The sequence below is a fragment of the Amaranthus tricolor genome, chromosome 9 (assembly GCF_026212465.1).
Source record: "Amaranthus tricolor cultivar Red isolate AtriRed21 chromosome 9, ASM2621246v1, whole genome shotgun sequence".
Taxonomy (NCBI): Eukaryota; Viridiplantae; Streptophyta; class Magnoliopsida; order Caryophyllales; family Amaranthaceae; genus Amaranthus; species Amaranthus tricolor.
In genome coordinates, this window is record NC_080055.1 from 15,664,554 (window position 1) to 15,687,833 (window position 23,280).

The 23,280-nt window shown below is 33.3% G+C and overlaps 2 protein-coding genes across 2 annotated transcripts; one reads left to right on the top strand and one right to left on the bottom strand.

Moving 5' to 3' along the window:
- Positions 1-7,811: 7,811 nt before the first annotated feature.
- LOC130824054 (deSI-like protein At4g17486) lies at positions 7,812-14,489 on the top strand. Its single transcript, XM_057688932.1, has 4 exons — positions 7,812-8,308; positions 12,831-13,118; positions 13,741-13,821; positions 13,999-14,489. The coding sequence occupies exons 1-4, from the start codon at positions 8,182-8,184 to the stop codon at positions 14,139-14,141; spliced, it is 639 nt and encodes a 212-aa protein (XP_057544915.1). The 5' UTR covers positions 7,812-8,181; the 3' UTR covers positions 14,142-14,489.
- A 4,950-nt stretch (positions 14,490-19,439) lies between these two features.
- On the bottom strand, positions 19,440-21,714 carry LOC130823292 (amino acid transporter AVT6E-like). The gene is made up of 4 exons (XM_057687914.1): positions 21,565-21,714; positions 21,339-21,518; positions 21,129-21,208; positions 19,440-19,554 (listed from the first exon to the last, which is right to left on the bottom strand). The coding sequence occupies exons 1-4, from the start codon at positions 21,712-21,714 to the stop codon at positions 19,440-19,442; spliced, it is 525 nt and encodes a 174-aa protein (XP_057543897.1).
- Positions 21,715-23,280: the final 1,566 nt, after the last annotated feature.

The following is a 23,280-nucleotide window of genomic DNA, read 5'->3' on the forward strand; positions in this document are numbered from 1 at the left end:
ATACGTTTATTTGAATGAAAACGTGATTTATTCGATATATATTTTTTATAAACATTAGTATTTAGTTGTTGTTTCAAAATCATATATCTGATAAATTTAAATCACGATAATATATACTTTCATTATTCATTAAGTTATTTTTTATATATATTTCATAATAATAAATTTGTGCATCACACGAGTTTCTATACTAGTAGACTATAGATACCACTCCTTTCAAAGAAATCGGATACCAGTTTGGCTGGAGAAAGAACCAATAAAAAAACCTTATCTCATATAAACAATCAATTATCATAGAATCTTAGAAAATTATCAATGATACCCTTTTATTTTAGCACTTTATCAATTGTATCCCTAAACTTTTTTGGTTATCAATGGTGTTTCTTGTTATTCAACTTTTTTCATCCCTGACCTTATTGAATTTTTCTGCCAAAAAACCGTTAAATATTAAGGATTATACTTAAATGCCCTAACGTTTTTTTAATATAAAAATAAATAAGAGAAATTATCAATGTTAACCTAATGTATTAGTACTTTATCAATGGTAACCTTAAAGTTTTTAGATTCATGTTACCTCCATATTGTTTAAGTTTTTAAAACCGTGACTTTACATTTTTTATTAAATGGGCTTCGTGATTTTTGTGATAAAATGTTGAGAACTCAATTTAGGATTGATTCTTTGATTAGCAAAGGATGGTATGGTGTTTGGTCTGGACAAGTGTGGTGGTTTGGTTAGCAGCAACCAGGGTTTGGGTTGGTCAAAGCACTACAAAAAAAGTTGCATCCTCCTACGCTTACAAATATTAATGCCCACGCTTATATGTGAGGCTAAAATAATTCCCCACGCTTAAAAAAGTGTGGGGAAATTTTACCCACTCTTATTAAGCGTGGGGAAATGCACATTCAGCCACGCTTATAAGTGTGGGGAAAAGCACTTCTAGCCTCACTTACAAGCATGGGGACATTATCCTTACTTATAAGCGTGGGGAAATTAAGTACATTCCTAATGATTTATTAACCCTTTATCCACACTTATATATTACTATTTTTTTCTATTATAGTAATAATAATTATTATTATTAATTATTATTATATTAACAAAGTTAAAAAAACTGAAGTATACGACGACCTCAGGGGAGGAGAAGAAAGAGTCAAGTGGAAAAACATAGTATGGAGCAAGATTGCTACCCCCAGAAGTAGATTCATAGCATGGTTGGCGTTCAATAATCGTCTGAAAACAAAACATCGCCTTAAGCTTGCTGGAGTCGTCGATATTGACACATGCCCAATTTGCGGTCTGAAAAGTGAAACAGTGAACCATCTATTTTTCCAATGCAACCTTTAGTCAGAAGTGCGTAGATAAACAGAAAGAATGGATTGGCACCAATATCAAAATAGAGACACTGGAAGATACCCTCATGAGGACCCATCTGGGCCGCCTCAAGAGAAAGCATTATGAGGTCATCCTTTGCAACCTCATCTATGCAATTTGGAGCGCCAGGAATGACGCCACGTGGAACCACAAGGTACCAATGATTAACCAAGTGGTAGGCAACGTCAAGGACGCTTTGGAGACCAGATTCAAATTCCTAGCATCCTTGAGAGGTGAATCAGCTTGAAGCTTCTTCACAGTTTAGTCTCTATCGATGGTGTTTATACTCAGATGCTGCTTCAGCTCTTAATTTCCAGTGCGATTATCCTCACGACAGCTGCTGTCTTAGGCCTCGACTTTTTTCCTTCCTAAGTCCTCATTCATAGGCTGCTGTAGCCTCCGGCACTACCTATCCGGTCCTCCATAGCCAGTTTTGTTTCTTTTTGTTGTCCTGTCAAGTGGGGCATGTCCTATTGATACAGCTTGGTTTGTGAATGGTTAATTCCTTGTATAGCCATTTTTTTAGGTTTTCCGCTTATCCTTTGTGCACATGAAGTGTGACGCTTTGAAACCCTTCCTAGAAGGCAGGCATTATGTTCACACTAATGCAACGTTAGGGAGCTAAGCTGGAAATCTTAGGGTCTTAGGTGCCTTGTATCCCCTTTTTTGCTTGGTAAATACAAAAATCTTATTCTTCAAAAAAAAAAAAGTTAAAAAAAACGGCTAATAATAAAAAGATGCATATGTTTTCATTCCAAAACATAAATATATATTATCTTTGATTTCTACATTAATTAACGTCACAAATTTTGTAAATAAAAAAAACAAAATATCTAATAATATTGAAAAAAAAATTATTTTCATGATATTACAATACAAATTAAAAATCAATGTAAACCGTCTTCATAACTACTTTTGGACACTTGTATTTTGTACTATTGTTTGTCGTACTCGTTCCTTGGTGGCCACCTAAACACATAAAGTAATAATTAATTTTTTTTAGTTTCAATACAAAGTATATATTATATATACCTATAATAACAAATATAAATGAAACTTGTTTTTTTTTTAGTTTCATTTACAGTATTGTACCATTGACCTGAAAATATTCAAAAATTTAAATTAGGACATGTGCTCTTCGTCTGATCTGATTGGATCTGATCTGAATTTACTAAGGTCTGATCTGATCTGGTCTGATCTGGTCTGATCTGGTCTGATTCAGTCTGATCTGATCTGAATCTTTCTGATCTGATCTGATCCTGGTCTGATCTGGTCTGATCTGATCTAGTCTGGTCTGATCTGGTCTGGTCTGATCTGATCTGAAACTTTCTGATCTGATCTGAATAGTTATAATGATTATTATTATTTATTTTACTATTATTATTAATATTATTATTATTATTGTCATTATTATTATTATTATTATTATTATTATTATTATTATTATTATTATTATTATTATTATTATTATTATTATTATTATCATTATCATTATTAATATTATTATTATTATTATTATTATTATTATTATTATTATTATTATTATTATTATTATTATTATTATTATTATTTATTATTACTATTATTATTATTATTATTATTATTATTATTATTATCATTATTATTATTATTATTAATATTACATACTACATAGTTATAATGATTAATAATAATAATAATAATAATAATAATAATAATAATAATAATAATAATGGTATGGTTTGATCTGATCTGATCTAGTCTGGTCTGATCTGGTCTGGTCTGATCTGATCTGGTCTGGTCTGATCTGGTCTGATCTGGTCTGGTCTGGTCTGATCTGAAACTTTCTGATCTGATCTGAATAGTTCTGATCTGATCTGATCTGATCTGATCTGGTCTGATCTGATCTGATTCCAATAAGAATAAGTAATAAGTCAAAAAAATAAGTTGAAGAGAACACCTTCTTAGTATATCAATAATCTAGTCTTATAACTACAAATTGGAATAGCCATATACCTTAAAATTTAACTTTGACGGACAAAAATTAATCCAAAAGCACATCTATATGCTGGCCACCTTCTATCATGGTAACTGATACCACCGACATCGATTTTCAATCAAAGAGTACTCTGAATTCCATGAGAATGAGTGTTACATAGTTAAACAAGGTTGATAGAGAATCATTACAACATGTCTGGCTGAAGCAACAAGAAACGAAATGAGGTGAAAATATGTAGCCCAAAAAAAAAACACATTATCTATACCATATGTTTTTTTCATAGAGTAATCCACAAATTTCATTTCTCTTCTAATACCATCTAAGCAATTCAAATGTTTTTTTTCATATTATCCTAACTAAACCACAAAGTAAATTTGTGTTACAGATGAGTCATAAGTATGAAGTATCATTTATCAAACTTTTGAAAACCAACTTTTATCGTTATGTTTTAGAAAAAATTACTGTGAATAATTCAATTTATTTTCAATTACCTATCAATCCAATCTATTTTCCATTACCTACCAATAATCCCAGCTGTGAAATTTTTTTAATAATTCAACCTTTGCTTTTTTGTTGCCAATAAACCTTCAAGAAACTGAATGAAATTGCTATTATTTCCCAAACTTATGAAGTTAATCATTGCATAAATAGTAATTGGCTTTACATAGATATCCCATCAACTAGGGGTGTTCAAAAGTCCAACCCGCTTGACCCGACCCGCTGATCCATATCCTAAATGACAGGTCAATTTTAATAAAAAATAATGCCTTAACCAGGTTGCGTCATGGGCCACAAAATACATTGAGTCGAATACTCGTCGATCCGTTAGGCGTTATGTATTATCTTTATCAAGTTGAAATTTACACGTTGAAATTTTATAATCAATATAATTATAAAAAATTAATAATAGTCGTATACTCGTATGTTTTTCACTTCGTATACCACCACTTCAAATCAGTAGCAAAGAAAAAAAATGTGGATTTTTTGATAATAATTGAAAAGAACATGAGTTAAAGAAATTAAAAAGACTTAACATGTATGGATGAGATATATTGAATTATTATAAAGCAGTGACAAAGAGAAATTGAATATTTAGTTTCTTAAAGGGTCCATTGACAAGAAAAATGAAAACAAAGAATGGATTATTAAAAAATTCAAAAGGTGGGATTATTGGCAGGTAATAAGAAATAGGTTGGATTATTATAAAAAAAAAAGATGAGAGATAACCTGATATAGCAGGTCATTTTCTAAAGAGTCCTTTGACAACAACTTAGAAACAAAGATTGGATTATTAAAGAATTTTTAAAAGGTAGAATTATTAATAGATAATGGAAAATAAGTTGAATTATTCACAATAAATTTTCCTATATTTTATTTAAAACTACTAAACTACAATATATTATTAGACAAATTATATATCATACTCTTTTGTATGATATATAATTTGTCCAATGATATATTGATTAGAAAATAATCTAACAAATTGAAGTTATAATCAAAAGAATCAAAATTAAAGAAACAAAATTTAGTTTACTAAAGATAAAAAAGCAAAAATCAAAGAGCAGCAGTAGTGGAAGAAGAGCAGCCATGAAAGAGAAGAAAAGAGCAGCCATTAGATCCGAATTTCAGTAGGCATTAAAATCAAGAGCAGCCATTAAACAAAAATCAATTTACTACAAAATCGAAATTCAGCGGTCATTAGAAACGAAAATTAAAGATAGAAAAACATAAAAAAAAAAAAAAAAAAAACCAATTAAAGAAACATAGAACAACAACTTGAAAGACAAGAGCAGCAGTAGTTGGAGAAAAGCAGCCATGGAGATAAAAAAAATGAAAAACAAAAAGACCAATTAAAGAAAAATAAGGATACAAACACTCGAAAATCAAAGAAACACAATTAAAGAAAACGAAAATCAGGCAGCCATGGAAGAGAAGCTTGAAGATGAAACAAAACTTTAGAAGCAGCAGTTGTGGCGGCGACAGTGAGAGATGGAGATGGAGACGGAGATACAGCGGCGGCAGTGGGTTATGCAGCGAATGGAGATGAATGGTGAGGGAGAATGGCAGAATTGGGTTTTTACGCTTAGGGATATTAGGTTTTTGGGTTTTTAGGATTTTAGGGCTATTAGGTTAGGGAGAATAGCGGGAATTGGGTTTTTAGAATTTTAGGTTTTAGGAATTTGGAAAGGATCGAAAATTTTAGATTAAGTTATAGTTTTGTCTAGATATGCATTTCTCCACGCTTATAGGTGAGGTTGCTAATCCTACACTCAATAAGCGTGGCTAAATGTAAATATCTTACTGCACTTAATTAAGCGTGGGTAAATAAGTGTGGGTACATGAAAGTTTTTTGTAGTGAAGGTGAAAAGGGGATGACTTAGTGGTGGGAGGGATGGAGGAAGGTGATCGAGTGAATTAGGAATTTTTTATGTTTTAAATTTTTAAAATTGTAAAGCATAAATAATAAAAATACTTGATGACCTTCTAACAAAAAAGGTAATAAGATCGAATTTCAAAAAAGTTGAATAATATGAGGGTAACTTTGAGAATCCAAAAATTAATAAAGTGCTAAATCATTAGAGCATCACCGATAATTTCCCTTGTTCATTTTTGATAAACGCTAAGGGTATTTAAGTCTTTTCTGAAATATTTAACGACTTTTTGCCCAAAAAACTTCAATAAGGTTACTCTTGAAAAAAAATTGAATTATTCGGTGGTAAGAGCGAAACTAAAAGATCACTATCGATAAAGTGCTAAAATACAAGGCTCCCTATTGATAATTTCCCTAAAATCTTAATTCTGATTCGCCATTTTTAATCAAGAAGTCGTGAACTTACTTTAGTGTCAGAGGGACATTTTGAAAGATCACCCCATATTAGAATAATACTCCCTCGGTCCCTATATATTTTCAATAACTTCATTTTAACTTTTTTACATTGCTTATGTGCCTTATAATTCCTACATATTTCTCAGTAACTTTATAAAAACTAGAGCTGTTCAAAAGTGACCCGACCCGAAAATCCTATCCGAAATCGAAAGTAAACCGACCTGAAAATGTGTTCCTTTTTTAGGTTTATCGAAACGACATTACCCGACTTGAAGCTATATACGAACCGGTTGAAAACCGAAAATGGGAAAACTGAACCCGAGCTGTAACCGATTTTTCTAACCGACACATAACCGTTAACCGAGATTACCCGAACCTAATAATGACCGACTCGAGTCATATCCGACCCGAATCATGCTCAAAACCGAACTCGATACAACTAAAACCGACTTAACCCAAACGAAGTTTAGATCGAACTGCTATAAACTCGAACCAATTTTTTACATAGAAGTATGATCGATTCATATTCAATCATCTATTAGTTATTCTAATGAAGTCATAAATATTTTAATAAAATAAATTTTATAAATATATGATTTCATATATTTAGAGTTAATAATCAATGGTCAATGTTTATTTAACTACTTTTAATCGAATTAGATGAAAATTGATAGAACTTTATAATTTTAATTTTCCGGTCAAATAAGTAAAAGTAACAATGTAATAATGATCACTAATTGATTTGCATTTTCACTATTTTGCTTTAAGTAAAGGAACCTTATCATTAATTAAAAATGACTAACAACTTAATCTGATACTGATTCGATCAATAGTAATTAGTAATTCGCAATTCATTGCCGAATTCTACTTGAAAAATACCCGAACCTGATCTGTACTTGGTAAAACCGAACCAATTATTAACCGATGACAACCCGAGACCGATTGAAACTCGACACAAACTTTAACCGACACCGACCTGATACTAACCCCATAGTTCGAATAACCGATCTTCAACCGAACCGTAACTAATCGACCTGACTCGAGTATGACCCGTCGCAACATGCATCCGAAATATAACCGATTCGAAATACAACCGAATCGAATAACACACGTCCGAAACCAACCCGATAACCCGAATGAACACTTAAAAACATTTGTTTAATTTTTGTGATCTTCATATTTTTGTACCAAATATTTTTTAAATATTTTTTAATGTTTATGGTCTTTACTTTTTCTCGATCAAATATATTATTTAATAAAATAATACTCCCTCCGATTCAGGTTATGTGTCCTATTTTTTTATGGTCAAGTCACCTTAATTGTCTCAATTCTATTTTTGGTATGGGTTTTTGACTTTTATGCCGTTAGTAGCTTTACCTATTTTCAATTATACCCTCCATCACCCATATTAAATTTCCTCTCTTACATTAAAAACTCATAATACCATACTCTTTCTTACCCTTAGGGTCCCACTTTTAACTCTCCTTAAAATCCGTGAAAAGTCAAATGTGAGATGAATAGGAGGGAGTATAAAGTATTCATCATCTAAATAATTTTATTATTTTTAATTTTCGTAAACAATTCTTTGTAGGAAGTTATTTAAGGTAACGTGAAGGAGTGAAAAAAGTCGTCAAATCTCAGTTAAATTGCAAATGAAATATCTTTGGATTGGCGATTGGCTGTCGGGGAATTCTGAGTTGGGTGCCATTTTTTTTGAAAAAAACTTGTAATAGCCTGATTAGTACAAGTATGCAATTAGACTTTTTAAAAGTTTTTTGTATTTCATTTCTGAAAGTTCCAAATTTGCACAAATTCTCCCCCCGACAGACACCTACCTGTATGCAGGTGTCCTGGGCTCATCTCAGCAGCCCTGGTATGATACTGGGTTTTCTGGGATTTGCGATTTTTCCAATACCCAATTATTAATGTTATAATCTTGGAAAAGAGCTTTGGGCAGATCCAATTGATTTTTGAAGAAATTTATTTAAAAAAAGAGCTTTGAAAATGGAATCATCAAGTAAAAGTAATGGAGGATTTGAAACCCCGGTGGTGTTGAATGTGTATGATCTCACCCCTCTTAATAATTACACCTACTGGTTTGGTTTTGGAATTTTTCATTCTGGCATTGAAGGTAATTCTTATCATTATTTGCTATTCTTATTGTTGTTATTTTACTTAAATCTTGAATCTCTTTGTTCCTTATCTTTGTCATTTTCCTTTTTTTTGTATTGATTGGAGATTGTTGGTTGGAATGGTCTGACTGTTTACAACAGTATGATGATTTTGCTTCTATACATGATGCATGAAGGGGCTTGATTTGTATTGATTGATGATTGTTTATGTTGATAACAGTTATTGATTTACGCACAAAAAAGTTATTGTGGCTTAATTAGGATCATTAATAATTGATTTGCTAACAGTTTTCAATCAGGATATTTCTTAATTTATGGAAGTTTAGGGCGTGCTTGGTATCCTGTTCATAACTCAATTCGTTACATGTTGTTTATTTTGACTTTAAAGCATTCGTTTACGTTACTCTATGGAAATATAATCCTCTAACTTATTACTGCTCATATTAGTGTTGTAACAAATTCCCTTACATCCAAACTTGTTTTCCAAATTGATGTTGAAAATTCGGATAGAATGGATTTTGGCAATAAATAGTGCAAGATTTTGGCAATTCGGATAAAATGGAAGTAAGAAAATGATGTTGTATGATAGTATGCTGCTCATATGTGCTATCAACCCATCATTTTTCTGATTCCCTTTGCTCTCTTCATACCAAACAAATAATAACAACACTTACCATTACCCTTACTTAATTTATTTATTTCCTTTCCATTACATTTTAACTTATTATACCAAAGACCCCATTAGTCTAAGAGAATCAAATAGAGGAGCTTGTCAAGCTTATGAGTAAATTTTTTCTGTGATATAGTAGCTTAATTAGGATCATTAATCGTGAATATGGAGCTGTAGAGATAGATTTTGTTAAGATAATGTTGAATGATTCTCTTAAGAAGACTAATTTTGGTATGTACTATGAAATGGTATCATTTGACGGTCTTGATCTTGAAGTTGTTAGAGGGTGAAATAAAATGAGCTGTGTATTTGACCTAAGGTTACCAAATGTTCCTTCAAAGGAGAAATTTATCTGGGGATCCATTGGTCTAACTCATGAATCATGATCAATCTAAGTTGTGGATCAAGAGCAATCATGATCAATCTTGTTAACCTTGTGTAAGAAAAGTGTGATTGAGATAAGTATTTCACTGTTACATTATTCACAATAGTCTACACTTTACTCATATAGTTTAATTAGATAGGAGAATCATGGTATTCTTATCAATTTAGGAGGTGTTTGGTATATACTCAACTATAGAAATGGAATAATATTCGTTAAAGGAAGTAACGGTGTGGATTGTATTTAAATCCGTTACTTTGTTAAAGTTTATTTGGTACACCGCACACTTGAAAAATGGAAATTGCATATTAACATGTTCTCGATCCTTCCTTCACAACTCCCACCAGCACAACCATAGTCGCCGATCCACCATTACTCTCTTCCCTCGTATTGTAGTTGAAGTTTTGATAACCATAGACATTCCAAAACTAACACTATCATTGCTAGATTTTATCTTTTCATCAAATTGAATGTGAATTTGATGCTAATTTTAGTAATTTGCTTGTTTTATCTCTTATTTTTCAAGCAATTACGTGATGAAATCTCTTTCGGTTTCTTTATTTCATTTTTGATGATGTATTTCTCAAATTTCCACTAAGCTTAAAGCCCAATAAACAATGGCGGAACTTCGAGTTTAGTTCCACCATCTTCCCTTTTCCCCTTTTGTACTACAAAGCTTAAAGCTTAATCAACAATCGTGGTATCATAATCTACCATATTGGTCCACATACATTTCTATTTGAAGCTATTGGTTAATTTTTTTTCTCTTTTTTCTCTTTTTCCTCCTTTGTAATAAGTCATAGTAGTGAAGGTGATTGAGCAAAGATGATAGTTGGCTGGTGAAATGATTTTATTTCTTCAATTATGTGGAATTTTTTTCCGCTTATGTATGAGTAGTAACAAAGTAGTGGCAACTGTTAATGTGAAGAAATGTAAACGAATACAAAAAATATTTACCAAACAAAAAGTGATGGAAACAATGTTACCATTCCATTACCTTGTATATAAAAACTGCATACCAAACATGACCTTAGTATTAGTCACCAGTCAGCCTTAGACTTAGCGTATTGTGTTTCTTGAAGATGATCATCCCCTCCTCTACTCAGTAACATTGACACTGCACTTCTTAGGCTTGAGTGCAGTGAAAAAGCATGCAATGATTGCTAGGTTGTCGTCTAGAAGCGACATGCCACATTTCTCGAATGTGGTGTCAAACGAGCAAAGGTTGGGGTTACTTATACCAGGATACGTCGTACAGAAATGATGCGTCACATGGCCTGAGTGTGGTGTCAAATAAGCAAGAGCACATAGGGTTTAAGCATAGCAGGTTAAGGAAAACCAAGAGACTTAAGTTAAAAATGAAATCTTTGAACATTGGTAGCTTGATTGGTAGTTTTATGAGCTGGTAGATATCATTGAAACGAGGAAAATTATGTGTACAATAGACATGATGGGTTAGAGATAACGCCAAAACCATAGTAGTTGAAAGGAACGAATATAAATTGTTGTGCACGAGACAAGATAAAAATCAGAATGGAGTTTATGTTATTATCAATGAGCGAACATCTAAGGATGTAGTAGATGTATGGAGGAAGAACGATAGTATTATAAGAATGAATATTTTATACGTTAAAGAGAATTTAAATGTCATAAGCACATATGCACCTCAAGTAGGGATAGATGAATCAATTAAAAGACAATTTTGGAAGGATTTCAATAATATGGTACAAAACATACCAATGAATGAAAAACACATAGGGTTATGTCATAGTGGCTATGAAAACGTTCATCGAGGTTTTACTATTGAACTAGGAATGTAGAGAAAAAGTCCATTTAAGATTTTGCACTCCCTTTCAATTTGTTGATTGCTAACACATAATTTAAAAAGAAAGATAGCCACCTGGTAAGTTATAAGACTACAGTAGAGTAATCACAATTCAAATTAACTACTTTTTGAAAAGGATGATAAATAGAGGTATATGCCTAAATGGTAAAGTTATCCTATAAGAGTGTACTGTAGCCACCCAACACAAACTCCTTATATGAGATGTTTGCCTCTAACCAAAACCAAAGATGAAGAAAGCCAAAGAATAACATAGGATTAAATGGTGGAGATTAAAAGAGGATACTGCTTAAGTTTTCCCAAGAAAGTTGTTGAATAAGCAAATTGGGAGATGACTTTGGATGCAGAGGATAATTGGACAAAGATGAAAACTTATATCATCCGAATAACTAGGAGATTTGAGGAGATTTAGAGGTAAGTACGTGGTAAAGAAGGATACAATGTGGTGAAATGTGGAGGTCAAAGCATTTATCAAGGAAAAGAAAAAGTGCTATCTTGCATTAGGAAAATTTGGGAATGATAAAAACTTAGCCGAGTATAAGAAAATCAAAACCAAGACAAAAGTAGCTGTTCACAACAATAATGCCAGTTTCTTAATCTGAAAAGATTGGGGTTGGCTACATGAACCAATATATCAGTTTTAATGGTCGTCCACGTGGATTCTTTTTCTTCATTCATTTCGAATTCCTACCATCTCAATTCGCGAGTCTAGGTCATTTATATACTTTTCCACTCTTGCCCTCCAAGTCATCTTTAGTATTTTTCGCCCTGTTTTTAAGTCTCTCAAGCTGTAGCTTTCTATCTTTCTTACCTTGTCTTTGCACATGCCCGGACCATCTTAAACGATTCTCTTTCATCTTTTCCTCTATATTTGCAACTCGTAAACCAATTCTTATATCTTCATTTCGAATTCTATCTCTCAAGGTACCCCCTCACATCCATCGAAGTATTCACATTTTTGCTACTTCTATATTTCTACTATGATCCTTTCTAATAGCCATTCTGATCCATATGCTGTTGGTCTAATGGTTGTTCGATAAAACATATCCTTTTACTTTAAGGGCATACCTCAATCACATAATATCTTAGTAATCGCTCTTCATTTTTGTCAGCCACGCTTAATTCTATGAGTCACATCTTGCTGGATGTGCCAACTCCCTGAAATATAGACCCAAGGTATTTGAGGGATCCACTTGAAGTGATTTCTTTCGCGTATAGTTTTATAATGCCTCTCGTTATCTCACTTGTGCTAAAATTACACTCCATGTACTCAATCTTGCTCCGATATAATTTGAAACCTCGTGACTCTAACTCTTGTCTACATCACAAGTACAACTTGTTAACCTGAATATGGGTATCACTATGTTAGTTATTGTGGAAAAGTAACAGTAATTAGCTTACATAAGGTGGATAATCAGAGTGAATTTTCTTTATTTAAATTTACTGTTTTAGAGAAAAGTGCACTTCACTTTGCCTTTGCAAACACCTTTGCCTCTTGCTTGCCTCTTGCCTAGGCTTCAGAATCCTTATCATGTGAGTTTGCTTTATGCCTTTTGCAACATTGATTTAAGTTTTCCTTTTAATATGTTCTTAACAAAAACCCTTTTTTGTATCTGATACAAGCAGTCCATGGCATGGAGTACGGATATGGAGCCCATGATTTCCCCGCTAGTGGGGTTTTCGAAGTGGAACCAAGGAGCTGTCCGGGTTTTATTTACAGATGTTCGATACCAATGGGTCGGACGAGTATGTCACAATCTGAATTTCGAACTTTTATTGAAAGGGTCGCGTCTGAGTATCATGGAGATACTTATCATCTCATCACTAAAAATTGCAATCATTTCTCATATGACATTTGCTATAGATTGACCGGCAAAAGAATCCCTGGATGGGTCAACCGTCTTGCCCGAGCTGGTATGTGCTCAGCTGCTGAAAGTTCTTCCATGCATGCTTTCCAATAGGTGTTTGATTGCCTTGATATTTATGTTGCACTGAAAATTTCTTTCTTGAAGATAAACTCGGTTTTATGGACATCTCATATTCCCGTATTTAATTCATTTTTCACCATGTGTTCTTAGTCTGAACGGAGAACTCATTTCTCTTTTAAATCACCATTATTGATGTTTGATTGGCTTTAGGCTAGTTGTGCATGTATTATTCGGATGCTCCATCTATTTTTCATTATAGAGCAGACAACTAGGAAACAGATCTTTTTTGACATAGCCATTACCATATGCTATGTGCTTTAAGAGGAAAAAAAAATACTGTTGTAAAGCATTACATGCTGAGGCTTTTGTTTCTGATATTTACGTTTCATCTCTTTGACACCAAGAATGATCATTTAGCCTTGACCCACCAGATGAACTGCTCATGACAGATGATACTAGCTGAAATGAACATTGTCTATATAATATCGTATATGAGCATTGCCGTTTCCATTCATGATTAGGATGAGCTTTTCTTCTTTTAGTCTTTTATAACAATGATGTCAGGCTTCATAGCATGATCAACAACATTCGATTTGGCTGCGTTTCAGGTGCCGTATGTAGCTGCTTGCTTCCTGAAAGCCTGCAAGTAACAACTGTAAAACAGTCACCCGAGTACTACGAATGCGTAGGTATATCACTAAGTAGTCTCTTGAAAGTAGAGATTATCAAATTCGACCTAACCCACAAGCTCGGGCCAAGATGGCTCAAAAGCTAGGGATTTTGGCCTGCAGGCTGATCTATGTGACCTGTTATTTAAGGACAAAGTAACTGTTTTAAGTAGCTAATGAGTTTTATATGGAATTCAGAAGACGGGATGGAATCATCTTCAGCAGGCACACATGAACACACGGAAAGTGAAGATACTGATCAAGACAAGGTTGTGCTGCTATCACCGAGACCCAGATGTTCCGACGTTTCCTTTATCAAGGAAATGGAAGAAGAAAAATGAATTAGTTTCCGTTAGCTTTTTAGAAGACTGCTTCTTGTTCATGGATTTTTTCGACAGACAAAGTTGAAGCAAGCTACTGAAGAGACTTCTACTCGAGAAGCTCGTGTAGTCTCTATTTTTAATGTTTTCAAAAACTATTATCCTTTTTGTAATTTTTGGCGTTTACCTTGTTGGTGTTGTATCGTTGTCACTTGTGATCGTTTCTTATTGAATTAGTGTTTTGCCCAAAGTCGAGGCTGGACAGACGTTGCAACTGTAATATATTTGCTCCAAGGGCTGGTTTCTGACCCTTTGCCCTCCTGTAATGTGTTACCTTTTGGATTTTTACTTGTTCTTTGTGTAAGGCTAGTAATACCTGCAGCTATTTAAGTATCAATGAAGTTATCAAGTTGTGGATACTGCTTTATATGGATCCATTTGGTTCCCTAGTTAAGCAAGGATTTTGGTTCAAAGAAAAACTATTAATACATTTTGACAATCCAACATGGATTATGGATTACTTATGTTTCTTCCTTATAAGTTATTATCGCTAACTCTAGTGAGAAAGATCATTAGGTGAAATGACCCATATAGAACTAAATGCAAAAGAAAGAAAGTTTCATTATTTTCTCTAACTGTTGAATTTCTTATCAAATTTAAGGAGAAGATGTCAGTTAAATAATAAAGGAAATAACGACATGTTTGGTAGGTGGTAATAAACGGTGGTAATGAAAATGAAAAAATAATGTAATTTTGGCTGAAAAATCTCTTACTTACCTTGATGGTTATACTTCAAAACACAGAAATAAGCAAAAACTTTAGATTTTCAATTGAAACACATAAATAAGATGAATATAAAAATATTAAATTTTAGGAATTATAACACATAATATGAATCTTAAAACACTAACTTTGTTACATAATGCACCCACTTTATACCTTAAAACACTTACGTAAGATTTAAAAAGCAGATATTCAAAATAGTTACTTTGAGTAGGGGTGTTCATTAACGGGTACCGGTAATTCGGGTATTCGGCTAGTTGCTTACTTGTTTTGCCGGCCCATGTCCCGACCCGAGTTATCCGAGTACCTGGATCAATTAGGTCGAGACACTAGGTCCCCATTTAATGATTTAAATTTGATTGTTAATACCAAAGTGGTCATAAATAAAAGGCAAAATTATAAAAAACTACCTAATATATACCCCATTTTGTAAAAAACTACCTTATGTAAAAATTTATTGCAAAAAACTACTTTATATAATACAGTTGTTTGCAAAACACTACCTTATAACGATTTGTGGCCTTTGACCGCTAACTTTAACCGTTGACCCGCATGTGACACTCATGTGATGCTTTAATGTATTTACTTCTTAATTTCAGTTCAATCTATTCGAAATTCCTTTCTTCCTGCCATTTCCAGCGACAACTCCATTCCTGTAACTCCTCAATTCGCTCCCATCCACCTCGTAACTTCATCTCATTGAAAGTTCTTACCTATACTGGTATGTACTACTACTTAATTATGGTTTTGTACTTCATTGTTCTAATTTAGGTATAATTTAAAATTTATTTCGTTTTACAAATTTGCTTCCTTTTGCTACGTTTTTTTATTGAATTTGTTGTTTTTTATCTCGTAATTTGTAAATTGATTGTTGTTGTATCTGAATAATGTATTAGGGTTCTTAAAATTAGCTAAATCAATAAGATGAAGAAATTGAAAATTCGTAAAAAAGCAAGTGATTCGAAAAAGAAGCAGTCTGAGTTGGCAACTGAGGTGGGTAATGTAAGGGTAGATGAGGTGGTGAATGAAAGTTTTGATGTGCCACATGAGGTTGTGGATGAGTTGGAAAGAGCAAATGTAGATGTTGATGCCGGGCTATTGGGACCACCAGTCACACATACGGGTTATAAAGAATCTTCAAGTGCTAACCCTAGATCTAAAACAAATAACTCAGCCGCTATTTCTACCCTAAACCTTACACCAAATGTGAGAGGCCACATAGAGCAACAAGTTTCTGATTTTGAGGATAGTAGTGATAATGATTATAGTTGTGGTGATGAAGAAGAATTGTTTGCAGAAAATGTAGTTTATGGTCTTGATGATGTGTTTATAGGTGATGATGAAATTAGATTGATAGTAGATAAGAAGGTTGATGAAGAAAACAATAGAGACATATACTTTAATGATGATGAACCGCAGTCTGATGATTATGATTTGGGTGCATTGAATGTTGATGAGGAAGGTATATGCAGCTATCCTACATTCAATCCTGAGGTTGATTTCAAGGGTAAGATCAATTTATCTTTAGGCCTTAAGTTTCCTTCGACATATGTGTTTAGAAAAACACTAAGCTACCATGCTATTGAATGTGGTTACAATTATTATTACCTGCATAATGGTAGAAGTAGGATCAGTGTGTATTGCTACAATAGATGCGATTGCATGAAATCGAAAGCTAGAATTGTGAACTGTGTTTGTGGGAAGGAGAAGAAGTGTTATTTTAAGGTTCATGCTGTGTAGTTGAAAGATGAGGAGACACTTCAAATAAAGAGTTATTTTCCCAAGCACACTTGTCACCAACACCAAAATAACAAAGTCACTGCTTTGTATTTAGCTGAGAAATACTTAGATGATTGGAGGGAAAATCCAACTTGGGAATTAAAGGCATTTAATAAATGGGTTAATAGAGAGTTAGGTTGTGAAGTGAGGTATTCTAAGTGTTATATGGCTAAAAGAATTGCAATGAAAATGATATATGGTGATGTTAGTGAAGAGTATAGCAGGGTTTGGGATTGTGCGGAAGCAATAAGGAGGTTTAATCCAGGAAGCACTGCAATCGTTAAATGCATTGGAATAGACACACCCCCACCTTTGTTCCAAAGGATGTATATATGCTTGCCAGCATGTAAGGAGGGTTTTGTTGCTGGCTATAGGCCTATTATAGGTGTTGATGAGGCACATTTGAATGGACAATTCCTTAGGGTTTTGTTGACTGTTGTAGGTAAAGATGGGAACAATAACTTCTTCCCCATTGCATGGGCTGTGGTCGAAACAGAATATGTAGAAACTTGGACTTGGTTTCTAAATCTCCTTGTAGAGGAACTTAGGTCGGTTACTGCATCGAGTAGTTGGGTTCAAGCAAGAGGTGAAGCTTTCACCTTCATAAGCGATAGGCAAAAGATATGAATGTAATTACTTGTTAGCACATATCTTTTTTTAAATGTAACTAATGCTATAACCCTAATATTAACACATATCTTGTTAACACCCTAATGTAGGGTTTGGTTGAAGCTTTGAACTCAGTGATTCCTAAAGCTGAAATTAGGTTCTACTGTAGACATATATGGGTGAACTTCAATTAAATATTTGAGATCATATCAAACTAATTAGTAACAATTTACGTTTGCAGTTTCATTTTTATAGAGAAATGAATGAAATAAAGAATATTTCTGTTGAAGCATATGAATATCTAGCTGCTATTCCTACAAAACACTGGTCTAGGCATGCTTTTTGTGGTAGGAGTAAGTCTGGGATGTTGTTAAATAATATTTGTGAGGCATTCAATAATGTGTTAGTAGAAGCAAGGAGGAAGCTTATAATTTCTCTAATGGAGTGGATTAGGAGATATGTGATGCAAAGAAGCACAGCCAAAAGGGAAGGGCTGAGTAACTTTGAAGGTGTGTTGATGCCATCTATCACCAAAATGATTTAAAAAAATACAAAGGAAATATATGGTTTAAGGGTAATCCGATGTGTGTGAGTTTGAGGTGGATGATAATGATGACTCTTACGTTGTAAACTTGGCCAATAGAACTTGCCATTGTGGAAGCTGGGACCTTATAGGGATTCCTTGTAAACATGCCTTAGCTTGTACTGTTCTTAGAAAATTAGATGCCAATGACTTTGTCCACGAGGCGTATCTTGTAGAAACGTATCAAAAGACGTATGGTCCAAAGTCTTATGGTATGCCAGGACACAAAACGTGGCCCACAACCACTTTAGCCAAACCACTTCCTCCACCATATCGAAAGATGCCTGGAAGGCCTAACAAGAGGAAAAGAAAGAAGGAAGCTGATGAAGGTAAAGGAGGTAAGAAGGCTGAATGTGCTGTTAGAGAATTCAAGCAACGGAGATGTGGTAATTGTGGTGACCTAGGTCACTACAAAAAAGGCTGCAAGAATCCACCCAAACCACCACCAAAAAAGATCAAGTCAAAGGGTGGAAGGCCTAAAATGGGATCTTCTTCTACTCAACAGTCCACACCAAATGATGTGCCTTGCTCCAGTAGTCAACAACAAACACAAACTTCATGTGTAATGGATCAATAAAGTCAAATATAGAGTTGTAAAAGTAAATTAATGTTGACTGTAATGTGTTGATTTAATGTAAGACATATATTAGTATAATATATGAACTGAGAATGTACTGTGTTGAACTACATGTAAGCAAATCTGTATATGAACTGAGAATGTACTCTGTTTCATTAATTTACTATGTTGAATTAAGTAAATGTTGTGTTGTGTATGGGTTTAATGTTGTGTTGTGCAGGAATTAGTAAATTTGTTAATTGCAGCAAACTCAATGTGTTTTGTATGCTGCTGTATATACATCTTGATTATTGGATGAGTATCTGTTTTGAGAAGTGAGAACTGAGTGCAGCATTCTTGATATGGCTACTGAACTTGATTAGTGCTGAAAATCTGATCTGTTGTTTAAGATCAGTGTTGAGATTGGTACTGAACTTGATTACATCGTTGTTTAAGATCAGTGTTGACATGGGTACTGTATATACGTATGTAAGATCAGTGCAGCAAGCATTAGTGTAAGTTGCTTAGTTTTGAATCAGTGCTGAAATATAGATTTGAAACACATTGAAATGCCTACTGAAGTTGATTAGTGTTGAAAATAAGTTTTGAATCAGTTATGAGTATGCTGAAGTTGATTGGTAACGTAGTATTACATAGACATTTAATCAGTGCTGAAAATCAGTTCACCAAAATGATTGAGTACACTGAAGTTCATTAGTGCAGCAAGCATTGGTGCAAGTTGCTTAGTTTTGAATCAGTGCTGAAATACAGATTTGATACACATTGAACCATCTGATTGCTATATGCTTGGTTAAGTGCATTGTGCTGTGCAGTATGTAGTTGCTGTATGTAAGCAAATGAATCATCTGATTGCTGTATGCTTGGTTAAGTACATTGTTGTGTGTTGTATGCTGGGTTAAGTTCATTGCTGTATATGTTGGGTTAAGTTCATTGCTGTATATATTGGGTTAAGTTCATTGCTATATGCTGTATGTTGTATGGGTTAAGTTCAAATGAACCAAGCAATATGTACATTGCTGTATGCAGCAGTATGTAAATTGCTATATGCAATTGAGCCATCTAATTTCCATATAGACGATTGAAGTGTATGTACAATGAGCCATCTGATTTCCAAACACAGTAAACAGCAAACAACAAATGAGCCATCTAATTTTCATACACAAACACAGCAAACAAGCAATTAACACAAAGCATCTGATTTGTACAAACATAAAGCAATGAACAGAAAGCAATAAATACATTATGTTGCTGGGTTAAGTATATGTACATCTGATTTTCAAACAACAAGAAAAACCTAATTCATTCATCATAATCATGTTACAATACCTAAATCACTAATACAAATTCTTAATAGGTCATAAACTTCATTTACTAGCCTTGATTAAAACAACCAACACCAACAAAAAACAAAAGAAAAACCCTAATACAAAGCTTGTAATCTGATTTCCATGCTTCCTCTCATTCATCCATTTCTTCTTAATCCTTTTAATTTCTGAAAGTGCTTGTTCCTTTTCATGTTCCAAGCAACAAACCCTTGATGTCAAAATCTTGATTTCAGTTGCTAATTGTTGCTTGTCCTCCACAAGTTTGTTAGTCACTTCTCTTTGCCAAACAGTCATTTCAGGTTCATCAATCCATTTAAACTTTTTGCATCCCCTCCATTTTGTATCAGGATCATAAAAAACGCAAGTCTTAAACATTCTTCCAGGATTTTCCTTGGTCCATGAAACCCTCCTTGCAAAGGGAACTCCACACCCACATTTTTCAGGTATTGAATTTTCGCTTGAAGAACAAGACATAACTAATTAATTGGAAAAAATTGATCTTTGAATGATTTAGGGATTGGAAATCAAGGAGAAAGAAAGAAAAGCGAAAGAAAGAATAATTAGGGTTTATCGATGGAAATGGCAGGATGAAAGAAAGGATTTTTGAAGCTGAACTGAAATGAAGAAGTAAATACATTAAAGCATCACGTGAGTGTCACATGCGGGTCAATGGTTAAAGTTAGCGGTCAAAGGCCACAAACCGTTATAAGGTAGTGTTTTGCAAACAATTGTATTTTATAAGATAGCTTTTTGCAAAAATTTTTACATAAGGTAGTTTTTTACAAAATGGGGTATATATTAGGTAGTTTTTTATAATTTTGCCTAAATAAAATAAGTTGGGATTTCCATTGAAAATCTAAACAATTGTTAATCTTATAAGTATTGCAATAACTGATTTGAGACGTAATTTGTATTGTATGTGCTTAGCTCATTATTTTTCTTATGTTATTTTCTTATTGTTTGAGTAAGGTTTGAGTTTTGTTCTTGCCTTGCAGTATGTATACCATTTAACAATAAATGTTAGTGAGTTTTGGCTTGATGGGAGTAAAAATGAGTGTGGGAGAAAAGAGACTTGAAAAGTCAGTATATTTTTTATTCTACACTCGACTAGATAGATGGAATTCAAGATGAATCGACAGCAAAAGCATCAAAACACTTTCATGTTCTCCCTCAAATGCTAATTATTCATTGATAAATGTGTTTGGTGTTGATCACTTGATCTATATAATAGGAGCAAATGTTTTTCCTGTAGAAATTTCACAGAAGATTCTTGTCTTAGGGATAATGAAATCAGATTCTACTCCTTAAAAATAATTGGAGTGGTCTAAAAATTGATCATTTTAACTACAAACATTGGACAAAGTAAAATCGATAATAAAGCAAGGAAAGCTTTTTTTAATGTGTTAATCTTGTGCTCGCGATGGTGCAATTGCTGAAGATGTATAGATAGACATGAATGACTCATGCATCCTCTTATATTTTGATCATCCATGACTCATACATTTTCTGAATTCTCATGTTGCTCATAATGAAGTTAGGATATAAAGGCTTTTCTTACTCACTGAAGGAGCTGAATCCGCTAATATCAAGGTATTAACAATTTTGCACAATGAGAAATGGTTAACTACAAAAACAAGAATTAGATGAAGAATGTATCCTATTCGAACTATGTAATTCAGGATATCACTATAAGCAATTTCTAGATCTGTATCAAAATTGGTAATAACATTAGATTTAATGTTCTTTCCAAACAACAAATATCCGGAAAAAAAAGGTAAAATCATAAACCACAGTGACAACTATTGTGATTCTTGCTACGCGATTCATCTTTTGAGGAGAACGTCCATCAAGTTCATTGTAAATAGGTTGCACATTAAAATGGCATACATATGCATTAGTCATGACTGGGATCACCACAAGCAAATTCACAATTGCCATCGTTTAACTAAAATCAAGAGTCATCCTTAAAGCTTCAATCTTCCCTTCAATCTTACATGTAACTCTTGATGATGGCATGCACATTTCATTTGCATTTCTTCCAGAAGAACAAACTTCCTAATCACTCCTACCATACTCATGTAAAAAGTAGAAAGTGAATTACTTACTGCATAATGTGACAACAAATTTAAAATATACCCCTTTTAGAAGAACTTCAAATTCAAAAAAAGAAATCTAATTGAAGTGAGAATACCTCTGCAACATACTATTAGAAACCAAAAACTGTTATACAGGCATGTAGTGCTCTTGGTGAAGCTTATGTTCCGCAGAAGCTATTGTACTCTGCTGATTAGATGATACTGGTGTCCATTGGTGTCGTTGTGCCGTGTAGATCCATGAATCCAACTATGATGTGGATCCAAATCAGCTCCCAAAACAGACCCTAAGGCCCAATCAACCCAGAAAAAAACCCCAACAAACAATCCTACAGCCTCCCAAAATAGACCCGACCACCAATGAAAATACGAAAGTTACTAGCCAACAATTGCCAACAAATAATTACATGATATTTAGGCTTCAAAATAAATTATTTTTATGAGGAAGAGTAACAAAAAGAATTACCTATTCTGATCCAAGATTGCTCAACAAATTAATGTTTTCATTAACTAAGAAATAAGAAAATATCAGGTTAAAGATTGATTATGGAAGGAATGAGTATGAGGATGAAAATTACCAATGAAAACTAAAGTGACAATCAAATGAAAATCAATTGAAAACTAAAATGAAAATAAAATGAAAATCAATTGAAAACTAAAATGAAAATGAAAATCAAAACTAAAATGAAAATCAAATGAAAAACTAAAATGAAAATCAGTCAAATGAAAAATCAAAACTAAAATGAAAATCAAGTGAAAATCAAAGCTAATATGAAAAGCAAATGAAAATCAATCTTTTGCTATTTTTAACCAATTATTTAGCTTTATTCACAACTTCAATGAAAATCCAAATTAAATTCACAAAATTAGGGCTCAAGAACAAAAATAAACATAGGGGAAAATGTAATTAAATCAATTCTTAGCATGAACCTTCAACTGATCAAATGCAAAGTCTATTCACTTTCTTGATTTTCCTTTCCCTTTCCCATCTTTATATACCAAACAACCCTTAAGTAATAAAAACTACCTAAATCGATCAAGATTTTCATAAGTTGTTGTAATGTTTGTGATCCACCCATCACTATTCGGCGAGACATCCTTGCCCAATGTTTAATTAGAATCTAGAAAAAGTATAGCTTATGTTTCTAAATTTGATAAATGCATAGAGTATCCCATTGGGCACACTTACAGTACGTCTCTACTCTGTACCTTCCAACTATGGGGTTCTTGATGGTGTACTCTTGTTGTGCATGGTATGGTGTGGGGTTCTTGATAAATGCATAGAGTATCCCATAATAGTGATGTAGTGATAATGCATAGAGTACTCCATAATAGTGATGTAATGATGTTGTTGCCTACTGATCATCTGCTGCCTCTGCTACTGTCTTGATGCAAATGATCAATCCAATTG

What these genes read in the sequence shown, in the direction of transcription:
- LOC130824054 (XM_057688932.1), top strand. Translation starts at nt 8,182, where the DNA reads ATGGAATCATCAAGTAAAAGTAATGGAGGATTTGAAACCCCGGTGGTG. An exon ending in TTTTCATTCTGGCATTGAAG is followed by an intron (nt 8,309 to 12,830) that starts GTAATTCTTATC and finishes TGATACAAGCAG; the next exon opens with TCCATGGCATGGAGTACGGA. An exon ending in CAACCGTCTTGCCCGAGCTG is followed by an intron (nt 13,119 to 13,740) that starts GTATGTGCTCAG and finishes GCTGCGTTTCAG; the next exon opens with GTGCCGTATGTAGCTGCTTG.
- LOC130823292 (XM_057687914.1), bottom strand. Translation starts at nt 21,714, where the DNA reads ATGGCAATTGTGAATTTGCTTGTGGTGATCCCAGTCATGACTAATGCA. An exon ending in TCACAATAGTTGTCACTGTG is followed by an intron (nt 21,519 to 21,564) that starts GTTTATGATTTT and finishes TTGTTTGGAAAG; the next exon opens with AACATTAAATCTAATGTTAT. An exon ending in TAGCGGATTCAGCTCCTTCA is followed by an intron (nt 21,209 to 21,338) that starts GTGAGTAAGAAA and finishes ATACATCTTCAG; the next exon opens with CAATTGCACCATCGCGAGCA.